Raw genomic sequence first — 13,073 nt, 5'->3', positions numbered from 1 at the left:
TACTAAAAAGACATAGAACTACAAATTTGATCTTTGATAGATTAGAAAGAAACTGATTCCAATCCCCAAATAGATATATTTCAATGTCTACTATGAATTCATATATTCTCATTATTGGTAGAACTAAATAATTCCCATAGCTACCATTCAACCTTTAGCTTTATTATCTAGATTAGTTTATGTAGATCTGATACAATTTTGAATCTAACTAATCCTCTTCAACTGAAAATCAATGAGAGTTAAATAAGGTATACTTATTAAAAAAAAAAACCATGATTAGTTAGTTCTAAAACAATATAAAAAACAGTAAATATTGATTTAATTACTGAATCTCGTAGGCAGCTACAGGATGCTCTGCCCCAGCTAACCTAACCCTCTGTAAGAAGGTTAGGTATCTCATCGGCTATTGAAGGATGGACTGCAACTTTTTTCAAGGCAAACAATCATTCATTCAATAATGGCTGCCATGAATATGAGTGAGAGTGAAATCGAGCTTCCCCTCGTAGATCTGGATCTGCTAAATTCAGAGCAGGGCCGTTCAAAACTCACAAAGATAATCAGAGAGGCGTGTGAGGATTGGGGATTTTTTAACGTGATAAATCATGGAGTGGATTCAGATCTTATCCAGGCGATTGATTCAGTTTCTCGCGATCTATTTACATTGCCCGCAGAAATCAAAGAAAAGGCCGTTTTTTCCACTTACTTTGATGGCTATACAGGGCGCTCTGCTGCACTTCCATACAGGGAGTCCATGTCTTTCTCTCGCGTATTGTTTTCTGATTCAGTCGACAGAATTTCAGACACTCTGTGGACTCAACGGAATCCGGATTTCTGGTATGATTATGTTCTTAATTGACTCTGATGGTTTCTGTGTAACTGGTGTTCTTGCACTGTACTTAATTGTAGGATGATTTATCATTGCACTTTTTTAAGGGTGGGGTTTCATAGAGTGGGCTTCCTAAAAAATAAAGTCGGAACTGTTTGAGTTTTTTAAGAAATATTTTAAAGTTGGCGGTCTCATGAATTTTGTTTTGTCATGGAGGGGGCTTAAGTTCTATTTTTAAGGAAGAGGCGGTTACATGAAAAAAAAAAAAAATTTTGGCTCCGGGATTAATTAGAATCTTTTCCTAAAAAATAGAGCCCCTTAGGGGAAGAGCACCAGTAGTCGTCATAGCTAACTTCGTGCACCCACAGATCCTAAACGGTACATCGGATTTTAATTTTTTTTTTTTAGTTGTCTTCGTATGCGACTTAACTGCTTATAGCTATTGATCTGGCTTCTGGGTAGCACCGATGCACGCTGTGGAATCAGTTATGCGCACAAAGGTCAAAAAATACTCATTTCAAAGTGTCGGCTGATACCTAACTATAGATGTTCTAGTAACCATCAATTCAAAATCGCTAGTGCTTGTTGACAAATGTCCCAATAGTGGTGCACAAATGTTCCAATAGTGGTACACAAATGGGACAAATGTTCCAATAGTTGTGCACAAATAGACCAATTAATTACAAAAAATGATCGACTATTGGTACAAAACAAATTTATTAATGGTGTTTTCACTATGACGGCTATTGGGGGGTCAACATGACAATAAGGTGACGGTTATTGGAACTATGTTATCTATTGGTGCTCTTCCCCTAATCGCGTAGCCAATTTTTTTTTTTTTTCATGAGACCGCCTCTTCCTTAAAAATAGAGCTTAAGCCCCCTCCATGGGACCCCTACCTAAGTTAATTTTTATTATCTAATTTCTAAAAACTTTCTTTATTATAAGAAAAATGGGAAATAGTTTATTTAGTATTTATTGTATTTGGGTGAATGATTAGTTTGTTTATTTAGTATTTATTGTATTTAGATGAATGATTTAGTTTAAAATATTTAATGTATCATGTATTGATTTAAGGATGGAATATTAAGTAGTTAAATGTAAAGGAGATGGGTTTTTATAAGCTAATGTTCATGAGTAAAGTTTATTATCGACACATTAATACATGTCAACAATTTAAGTTTGTGAAAATATGAAATAAAATAAAAAGTGTACATTAAATTTACGTAAGTTAAAAAAACAAAGTACTATACTCAAAACTTGTTTGTGCTTTTTTTAAATAAAAAATTGATAAATAACATGCTATAAATATTTGTAGGATGAATTGTCACTTTGTACACAAGACATATAATTGAGAAAACTAAATTCTAACAACCTATACATGCATATTTTATTCATCTACTTGTACCTACCTTCTAAAACTGATTACATGTGCTTTATGCATTTACTTTAAAATAATTGCATGTGCTTTATGCACCTACTTTTAAAATGGCATGTTTTTTGTTTAATGTTTGGTTTTGTTGGAATCAATCTGCATTCTTTGACTGATATCTTTGCTAATTTGTTGAAGATTGAATCCTTTCTTGCAAAATTATATCTTTGCTAATTTGTTGAAGATTGAATCCTCTCTTGCAAAATTATATCTCGTCTTTTGCTAATGCCTTTGTTAATGTATTTGCAACAGTTACCCGTGTTGCATGGCATTTAATCTTTGTATTATCTTGTTTTCAACTTTTTCAAAAAAAAAAAGAAAAAGATATTGCATTTCAATTTGCTTGGTTTTGTCATAAAATTATTTAAGTTCTTTGACATCACAATGCAATTCTAATTATCATATTCAAAATCGTAGAATGGGTCCAAGTAAGCTCAATGTCCTTTAGTAGCCTCTATAACCAAATTATTTCTTTCATAATTTAACAAGCTTATATGTTATATGCTTCAACACTAGAAAGTCACCTCAATTTGTTGTTTATGACTCATCCAAGGCATTGGTATCTACGACTCAAAATGAAACAATAACCCAATGTTGATCTACAACCATTAGCATCTAATACCTAATTTACTCCACAATATCCATAAACTTTGTCTACTTTTTGGAACTCGGACATGAAGGTGATCTCAAGCTTAATTGTTTCTCATAGATATCTAAAAAATCTCTTTATTGTTGTCTAATGATGTAATATAAGGTTGCTTAAAATCAAACTTACAACACTCTTTGCACGTGTTGTGTCAAGTCTTTTGAAAACTATTGCACACACAAGACTTCTTATACTAAGGAACAATATTCACATAATCTTCTTCATACATCTTCAAACAGAGTTCTAACAGTAATTTTTAACTAGATTCTATTAGAGAATCCACAGTCATCCATCTTAATTTTATTAAAGATATTCTCAATGTACCTCTTCTAAATTCTAAATTGTACATGCTTCATGAGTAGATAAAAATTGCTTACAAAAATATGCAATTGAATCTTAACAAACCATAGCCAAACCATAGCATAACTACTATGGTTATTATTAGGCCACTAAGAGATTTCTAATGGTGCTAAAGAATGATCTGTTCAGTGTTTTCTAGTAAAAAGAACAACTGTTTGCTTTGTTATTGTTTCTTCAGTAAAGCGGTGAAGGAATACAGTTACAAGGTGGAAGAGCTTGCAAAAACACTTGTCAAGCTTACTGTTAGTAGCTTGGGATTAGACGTTGCATTGGAAAAATCATTGGAAGGAAATCTTCGCATGAACTATTATACACCTCCATTTGCCCAGACCTCAACATTGCCATTGAAAGGCCACAAGGATTTCTCTTGCTTGACAGTTCTATACCAGGATCATATGGGAGGCCTTGAGGTTCTCACAAAGGAAGGGATGTGGGCTGCTGTCAAACCTCTAAAAGGTTCATTTGCTGTGAATGTTGGGGACTCTTTGGAGGTGAAATATAGAAATATTTCTAAGAGATTTTTGTTAAATTACAAATGTTGTAAACACAGAAATTTATGCACCCAAATAACGTTACATTCTGAATATGTGATGTTTGTGTGCATGGCAGATTTGGAGCAATTGCAGATATAGAAGTGCCGTGCACAGAGTTAAGTATGGAGGGTGGACTTCCCGACTGTCTCTTGCATTCTTTATGCACTTTGCAGATGATGAACAAGTTTATGCACCAGAAGAACTAATAGATGATGATCATCCACGACGCCATAAGGCATTTTGTTTCAAGGAATATAAAGAATATAAGCAACGGGTCTTTAAAAATGATGGCATCCCCAATCCCTTCCGCATAAGCTTAGACTAATGTCTTTTGTGTAGTAAAATGTGCTCTGCCCAAGCTATCATGGCACATAAACATGCAGATAGCTCTGGTGCAGGGTTTGTTACTAGTTTTGCTTATATGTTGCTCCAAAGAAATGGGGCAAGTTTTAAAAATTTGGAGCTAAATGTGTCAGTCAAAGCACTCCTTGTCTCTTACCATATCTTCTCTCCTCCTATCTATCCTATAACATCTCTACATTCTACTATTTGAATCTTTCATATATGTTGGGGCTTCATGGGAATTTAAAATTGGTAAAGTTTAAATAGTATATTTTAATTTTTGGTTTGTTTAGGCAATTCATATGAAATTACACTAGTTTTTTTTAGTAGAACTCATCTACTAGTGTAATTTTAGATGACGCACCTTAGCAAGTCAAAATTTAGAGTGTGATATTCAAGCCAAAATGTTACAAATGGAGAGGGGTTTGAATATCATAAACCAGTAAGACTTTGAAACTTGTTTGGTATTGCAATATTTGGTATTTGCTCAGTCATTATTAGATTTACAAAAATAAGTAGAAAACTGTTTGGCGTACTAATTGTAGTCAAGTTCATGCAAGAAGTCATCAATGTAGAGTGTGTTATGTATTGGTGTTCAGGTATTCTTCTTAAGTGTTTTCATTTTCCTATCTTACACTCTACATTTTTTGTTCACAGTGTGATTAAAGAGTTCCTAAGTACCTAAGCAAGAGAATCCCACTAATAATAATTTTAACTTTTTTAGTGAGATTAGTATTGGGATTGGTGACCTCTCGAGAAGTTTTGATGCTTCACCCTGTAGACACCTAAAATTGTCTTGTCTAATTAAATAAATATCTTTATTTATTTAATTATTTTAAGCCTAATTCTTCTATTAATTGAATAAATCTTTATTTATTTGATTAATTCATTTATCCTCTTCTAAGCCTTATTTCTCATTTAAATAAATTTATTTATTTAAATTATCATTTTTCCTAAATTTAATAAATATCCCACTTCTTCTATTAATTAAATAAATATTTATTTATTTAATTAATTCATTAACATTTTCTACCTATGACACATGTCATTCATCTCTTAATTCCTACACTACCTACCCTTTCATTATTTTCTTATTTCCTCTACCTACCCTCTAATCCTAGCCGACCATTTATCTTTTACATCTCTCAATCTTATCTCTCCATTTCTTATTGTGTCTTCTATATAAGGATATGTTTCCTTCATTATCAACTCTGATCAATTGACTACCCTAAGCATCTTAGCATTCGAACTTTCATATGCGATCAAGCTTACTTGCAACCACATTTCCGTTCTTTGTTGAGCTCTTGTGCACACATAAAATTTGAGAGCAAATATATCAAGCAAGATCAATGGAGATAGGAAGAATAGAGATCCAAACCTATTGGACATGTGATGGTATAATATTTGTGATTTCATTTGATTTGCATTGTCTTAGGTAATCTTCATATGTTATGGTGGATCTTTGTTGTTGTTAGGCTAGGGTTTTGTGGTTGAATTCATTTAGTCTTTCAATATTGTTGTTACCCATTTTCACCATAAACATTTTGGCATGCTCGGTAGGACCTTTGTTCCTTTTGCATTTAACATCTTTTGTTGTAGATTTTGTGCTTTTGAAGTTGCAGATCTGACATTTTCGACAACATTACGACATTTTCGCGTCTGTGCACTTTCAGATCGCGTTTTTTATTTTCTGCCGCATTTGTGACGTTTGGAATCATGTCTATGTCTTCGACATAATTTTATTTTTTTGCAGATTATAGAGCCACGTATGTGTTCCCTAATTGCATCTGCAAGGCCTCCAGACACATCTATATTCGCGAGTCGCATTTGTGTTTAGGAGCCACATTTGTGTCAGATCTAGACGCGTTTGCGTATTTATATAGCGTTTGTGTTACTGATAACTGCGTCTGTGTTCAGTTTTGCATTTCAGTTTCTTTGATTTAGTTTTTCGTTATTCGGATTCCAGATCTAGTGCATATTGAGCTAACATTTTCAGATCTAGCTAACAAAATCAATGCAGCTTGTCTTGAAAGCAAAATCATTTAGTTGAAGGCCCCTATTTCACAAAGTCTTTTGGATCTAAAATTTACCTAACCGGTGTGCTTGCAGGAAGGGGTGATCATTTGAAACAATCCAAACTACTAATAGATCTTTGTTGCAGGACCTTGGCAAGGGTTTTTGATCTTTCATTGTGTGTCTTGTTTTCGTAGATTAGCAAACATTTCAATTGGTGCACTAAAATTGAACCAGTGTCCTTTGTGTCTTGGGCAATAGGCTCTTTTTGTTTCAGCTTTAGAGGGTTTGTCTCCCCGTGTGGTCATTAGGACTACTAGTGAGGAGAAAACGACCCAAGTGGTAGCGAGGAGAACCCACCTCTTCCAAACCACTATAAACAACTGTATTCATGGTGAAAACTATGGATAACGTGTGTTGATTAGTTCATACCGACACTATGTCTCCCCATAAACCCGTTTGATCAAATTTATTTGATCAGTTGTAGGGCGTAACCCCTACCAGCTGAGAGCCTTCTGTATTTACAGAGCTGAAAGTGTCGCATGTATGGCCACACGAGCGGATGCCCTTACTAGCACCTCTTTGTTTTAGAAGCCAAAATCTTTCTAGTTGTTGGGTCAGGAGGTCGGACCTCTGGAGCGACCCACACACATATGGTTCTTAGTAGAGATACAAAGTTCGCTACGGGGAGTTTTCGTGGGGACTGGTGCTTGGCTGCCCTGAGAAGTGAGTGCCGAGGGTGGAGCCAGTGGGGTCAAGCATCTAAGTATCTACTTTGAATAGCGTAGTCTCGAGGGAAACCTCATGTGGGATCAACAACTATTGTCCTGGCCAGCCATAAGAATTGTGTCTGTCTTATTTTGAACAATCAAACATTCAAGATCAAACAACAAAACATTGTGTCCTTTGTGTTTTCAAGTGTATGCAAAACAATTTTACATCTAACAAAACACTTTTTTTTTGAGTCATTTTGGGTCTAAACACTTACAAACATTGTATCCTCTTGTCATGAAAAACATTCAAATTTGGTCACAACAAGCGACTTCACACATTGGAAAAATTGCACTCAGTTTTCAGAAACGCATCTGTGTCTGACAGGAACCGTGTCTGTGTCATCTAACCGCGTTTGTGAAGGGCAAAAACACGTTTGTGTTCTCTTGAGCAACATTGCATTTACAAAATCTCATAAACGCATATGTGTCTGACAGAACCACGTCTGTGTCATTTAAGCACGTCTGTGAAGTATATAGGCACGTCTGTGTTCAGAATTGAAAAACTTTTACAGACCAGCAAACAAGAACAGTCAGTTTCAGACTTATTGAGCTTCCTAAGTTGTCTCCCCAGGTTTTCATCTAGCATTCAACCTATCTTTGGGTCTCACAAAGTCCATCATTGCTTTACACCTTACATTACATTCACATTTGTCTAAACTTGAGTCAAAAGGTCACTTGCTTGTCCTCATCTTGCTTTGTCAACACATTACATATAGCAACATTTTGCTAAGTGGTCCCTCATCAAGGTCTATCACCTTTGGGACTCATTTGGTTTTACTTAGAGTCAAGGTCAACTTACCTCATCAAGAGAAACTATCATCTCTTTGGAAGCCACACCTACTCTACTACATACATACTTGATCTTACACTTTAGGCATTGCAAGTAAACCTCAGATTCATTTACATTTCATCCAACTCTTGGTCTTCCATACTCTTTCCATTTTCATCTAGTCTCGCACATCTTGGTCAATACCTAGTTCATGGTTGAAACCCATTCCCAAAAATTTATGAGAGAAACTAAAGAGGCTCAAGAGTCCGCAAACATGAGTACTTATGAGTATGACAATGATATCTTTTTCAATTCTGATCATACCACATTACCTGACATGGATGCCTATAGAAACATTCCAAATGTTGAGAACATGGACACTACAAACAACAATGATACACACAATGACAATACGGACAACATTTCAGTACATTCAGTAGAAGTGGAAGACTCTATTATGGATCTTCATTTCAATTGATTGGTTGAGGAAATAATGAGGAGAGATAGACAATATTTCTTACAAGTGATGGCACAAAGTGGAGCCAAGATGCCTCATGATTTTGACATGTCTCAAATAATGGAAAATCGACCTTTGCAGCAACCTCACCTCAACATGGAGCAAAGGAGGCCTAATAGTGGAGGCAATAGAGGATCACATATGGTGCTTGAATCACCATCATCTTTGTTTCAAAAACCTAAGGTCCCATATACACATGGTCAAGCATATGATACTCACCTTCGCAGACCATCATGGAAGTCTTATGCAGAAAACTATACTCAATCACATGCCAATGCTAAGGACCAACCACCAAAGCAATTGGATATCCAAAGGCATGTTCAAAATTTGGACACAAGGAAACCCCGTGTCAAATTTGGGGGCAACACACTAGAACAAACTCATGAAATTCATGTAAAGTATGCTATACATGGACAAAGATATTCCATTCCTCATCATGATTCTATACCAAGTGGTCCATATACGCAACAACATTATAGACCTCCTCCATATGAACATTTGTATGATCAATATCATCCATATATGCAATATGCTCCTCCTCCACCCGGCGCCTCAAGCATGGGGTATGGTCTAAGAAGTCGGTCTCCACCTAAGAACAATTTGGAACAACAAATTAAGGACTTACAAAAGAAAATGGAGGACATAAATACACCAAAGCCAACTTACACAATGAGAGACATATGTCCCTATCCATTTGACAAGAGCATTCCAATGCCTCCATTTGCTACACACTTTATGACACCTAAGTTTGATAAGTATAGAGGAAAAGGGGATCCTAAGGCACATATAAGACAATTTTTCACAGCCTGCATTGAGATAGCAGTAGAAGAGACATATTTGATGAGATTATTCCCACAGAGCTTAGGCGATCAAGCTATGGAATGGTTCTCCCAACTCCCACCTGGAATTAAGTCATTGGGTGACTAAGCAGAGACATTTATCCAACATTTTTCATACAACATAGAGACAGACATATCAATCACTACCTTGTGCAACACCAAACAAAGGGATGGAGAGTCTTTTTCATCATTTTTACAAAGATGGAGGAATCTAGCCAACAAATACTCTTGTGAAATTCCACAAAAACAAATGGTAGAGATGTTCACTCCGAATGTTAACAAAGACATTGGTTATGATCTAAGGAAAGCTTGTTTGTCCACTTTCAAGGACGTCATTGAAAAAGGCTTGGCAATAGAGAAGGTCCTAATTGAACAAGGAGTCATTAAGATATTCAAAGAAAACAAAGATGACTATAAAGGAAAAGACAAGCCAAGATTTTGGAATAAAAACAAGAACACAGTCAATGATGGTGTTGTTGATGCCAATATAGTACGACCCAAAATCATTTTTTTCTGGATCAAGCTCTACAAACAATCAAGTGAATACTCAAACAACTTCAAAGTCACGAAGGAAGTACACCCCATTGGGAGAACCACTAGAATCAGTTTTCAAGAAGCTAGTGGCAAACAAAATAATAACAATTCCAGATTTGCCTCCATATGAGCCAAAGGTTAAACCAAATTGGTGGAATGATTATGAGTATTGTGAATTTCATAAGAGCAAGGGCCATAAGACAGGAAATGTTATCGACTGAAGAACATCATACAAGATCTTATTGATAGAGGTGACATTGAGATTGAATGACATTCATCCAATCAAAAACATGAAATGTTTATAGAACCATTCCCAAAACATGACAAGGGAAAAGCTAAAGCCACAAATGACTAAACCAACTATACCAGAGCATCTTATAACTATGATTCAACTGTCAATCACATTTTGATGGACAATCATGTCTCTACCATTATCATCAAGGACAAAACGCCTGAGAATTCTACCCAAAGACCCAAGATCGTCCTGAAAGGAATTGGATCTTCTTCTGAACCAACCTCTGAATGTAATGTTACAACTCATCGAGGTAAATTCACTTTGCTAGGTGCTCCAGCTAAAACCACCGCTTCTTCATCAACCAAACTTGAGTATGACCTTGTAGAACAGTTAGGGAAGACACCCGCACTCATCTCCATCCTTGATCTTTTATGCATATCCTTGACACATAAAGCTATTCTTGACAAAATCTTGAGAGACACTGTTGTCCCCACTGATTTGAACGTGGACCAGTTTCAATCTATGGTGGGATACCTTTCCGTTTCGCACTCCCTTACATTCACAGAAGCTGACGACGCCTTCGTGAGTCAGCCACATAATGCACCTTTACACATTGAAGCCTTCATACACAAACATCGAATAAAATGAGTCATGCTAGATGGAGGAGCAGGTCTAAACATTTGTACATTGAGCACTATTAAACAATTGGTATATTCAGATAATGTTGTGAATTCTACAAACAAAATTACCATCAAGGCATATGATAATGAAGAGCGTTCATCCAAAGGCACAGTCACCTTGCCTCTCAGAGTTGGGCCAATTACAAAGGATGTGGTTTGTCAAGTCCTAGACCTGGATCTCACATACAATATATTACTAGGACGTCCTTAGATTCATGAAATGAGGGTAGTCCCATCTACATATCACCAATGCATTAAGTTTCCTCACAACAAAGTTGAAATAACAGTTAATGGTGATCCTAATCCATTCATATACTGCAATAAGTTGAGACCAAAAACTGAGACGATCATTCCAAGTAATAGGGAAGCTATCCCTTCTTCTGCATACATTGATCCCGAATCATTAAAACCTTTGACATCAAAACAAGGTGAGCTTAAAGGGAAATATTAGGACAAGGGTAAGGGTGAATACACTTTGAATCAAACCATGTGCTTACAACAAGTTATGAGTTCACCAAAAGAGTATGGACGACCACATCCCTCTAAACGGATATCCATCATTACACTCAAATGGGATCCTACTATCTTCCAAAAGTGGGGTGAAGTGGAAGAAGAAGACTTATACAAAATTCTTTACAAAGATCCTGAAAATGATACACAAGATCACATCAGCATACCATGTGAAAAATATGGCAAAGGGTTCAAGATCCTACAAAAATTTGGGTATGATGGCAAAAGTCCTCTTGGCTTAAGAAAGGAAGGCATCATTGAACCTTTGCAACCAGAATTAACATTCAAAAAGGAACGCTCAAAAGGACTTGGTTTCATGTCTTCCAAGGAAAACATTCGAAAGATAGAAGAAGCATTACAAATAAAAGCTGTCAGAAATCAACAAGAGAATCACTATTCCACATACTCCAATAAATGGGAATAGGATTCAGACAAATCCTCTAGTGACTATGAACTCACCGAGACATTCAGAGAACTAGGTGAACCCACGAAAAAAGAGGAATTTTATAGAAAATTCAAAGTTGGTCAAGAGGCAACCCTTGAGGATTCCACACAATCCCTTGCCTCTAGGTTCTAGGTAGAAATCGCGAAGAATGAGAACACTTGTCCCAGAATGTGCTACTTGTGATGACAATTTGGATTTGTTCACGATCGAGACAGATGAGGAGAGTGCCAACAATGACCTCGATAACTACCTCGACATACCTAAATATAACTGCATCTTCGCCCTTAGCCCCGCTAACTTTGAAGACATCAAAGGCCTTCCCCTTGTTCACCACCAACTTATTGACTGGGACCATGAAGGACCTGCATAGTTCGACACATTCCAAAATGATGAAGCCTTTATTGATTATCTAGGCATACGAGATGATCTTCCCCCTAGGGACCATAAGGCAAGATACACTATAGAACTCAACAACGTGGCATATTTTGGTGAGGGTGTTGGGCCTTCCAGTCGCAAAAACATAAAAATAAAAACAAATCAAGGGTATTATGGTGAAAACCACATTGTGGTGTTGTTTGACCCCAAAAAAGTAAAAAGAAAGGACATATCTGAGGGCGAAAACCTCTCTGAGGCACTCGAGGATGGAAGGCTTGACATTCTCCCGACATCATATGAAGAAAAATCATCTATGTTGGTAGAGGAGACCATCAAAACTGTTGGCATTATGTGAACCGGTATGTGCACATAATGACATTGTATGTTGTCATTGATGTCAATACATTGAAGAGGTGTGAATCAACATATGTAAGAACCGGTATAATACTGTGAACCGGAATCTGTACCAAAGTGAAGCGGTGTGCTTGTTCAAGGTGAACCGGTATAAGGTTATGGGAACCGGCACATGGAAGTAGTGCATGACTACCAGTTGGTGGTCTCAACTTCAGGGTTTCCGGTTGGAGTTCTTCAAGGTGACTTTATGTGATGAAGCTAGCATGATAACGAAGAACAAATAGTGTTGCCACATAAGCCTTGTGCGCATGAAGGATCTTGCATAAAGAAGAGTGTTCCTATCTACCTCAAGAATGTGCGAAGTCTGTAAACGGTGATAACGTTTGATGGGTTATCAGTCGCCATGAAATCGGTGGAAAACGAACGATGGAGAATGTCTTGAGATTGGATCAAGACTATTGCATTCAATATAGTATGATCAACGGTCGGGATTGAACCGTTTGAATTCCTTTACCTATCAGGTCTAGGGTTTAGGGTTTATGCTACCGACCTGTCTATTGTCCTATAAGGTCGATGTTGTGATTCTTTCAGAGTTTGTTGGCAAAAGTTTTGTGTGTGTATCTAAGAGAAGAGATACGTGATTCTTGCCAGACCAGAGGAGAGAAGTTATATCTGCAGAGTGTAAGTGCAAAAGGTGAAGAGGAGCTTAAGCGGATCTGCATTGGCATTGAGTGTTATTATCAGGTCATTGATATACCTATTGATCTTTAACCACTTCAACAGTTGTGAAATCCCCTAATTGGGTAGCCTTAACCGGCTTGTTGAAAATCCTTTAACAGGGTAACTCGAAGCTACTGAGTCATTGATATCCTTTAGCTATTGAGTTCTTG

The 13,073-nt window shown here is 36.6% G+C and overlaps 1 protein-coding gene across 1 annotated transcript; it reads left to right on the top strand.

The window, feature by feature from the left end:
- The first annotated feature begins 318 nt into the window (after positions 1–318).
- LOC131041550 (gibberellin 20 oxidase 1-D) lies at positions 319–4,408 on the top strand. Its single transcript, XM_057974676.2, has 3 exons — positions 319–834; positions 3,443–3,755; positions 3,874–4,408. The coding sequence occupies exons 1-3, from the start codon at positions 458–460 to the stop codon at positions 4,120–4,122; spliced, it is 939 nt and encodes a 312-aa protein (XP_057830659.2). The 5' UTR covers positions 319–457; the 3' UTR covers positions 4,123–4,408.
- Positions 4,409–13,073: the final 8,665 nt, after the last annotated feature.

This window comes from Cryptomeria japonica, chromosome 2 (genome assembly GCF_030272615.1).
Source record: "Cryptomeria japonica chromosome 2, Sugi_1.0, whole genome shotgun sequence".
NCBI lineage: Eukaryota > Viridiplantae > Streptophyta > Pinopsida > Cupressales > Cupressaceae > Cryptomeria > Cryptomeria japonica.
Note: the sequence above shows the minus strand (reverse complement) of the source record. Positions and strands in the feature narration are given on the sequence as shown.

Coding starts and splice junctions, on each gene's coding strand:
- LOC131041550 (XM_057974676.2), top strand. CDS start 458: ATGGCTGCCATGAATATGAGTGAGAGTGAAATCGAGCTTCCCCTCGTA. Junction 835..3,442: donor CAACGGAATCCGGATTTCTG/GTATGATTATGT, acceptor TTGTTTCTTCAG/TAAAGCGGTGAAGGAATACA. Junction 3,756..3,873: donor ATGTTGGGGACTCTTTGGAG/GTGAAATATAGA, acceptor TGTGCATGGCAG/ATTTGGAGCAATTGCAGATA.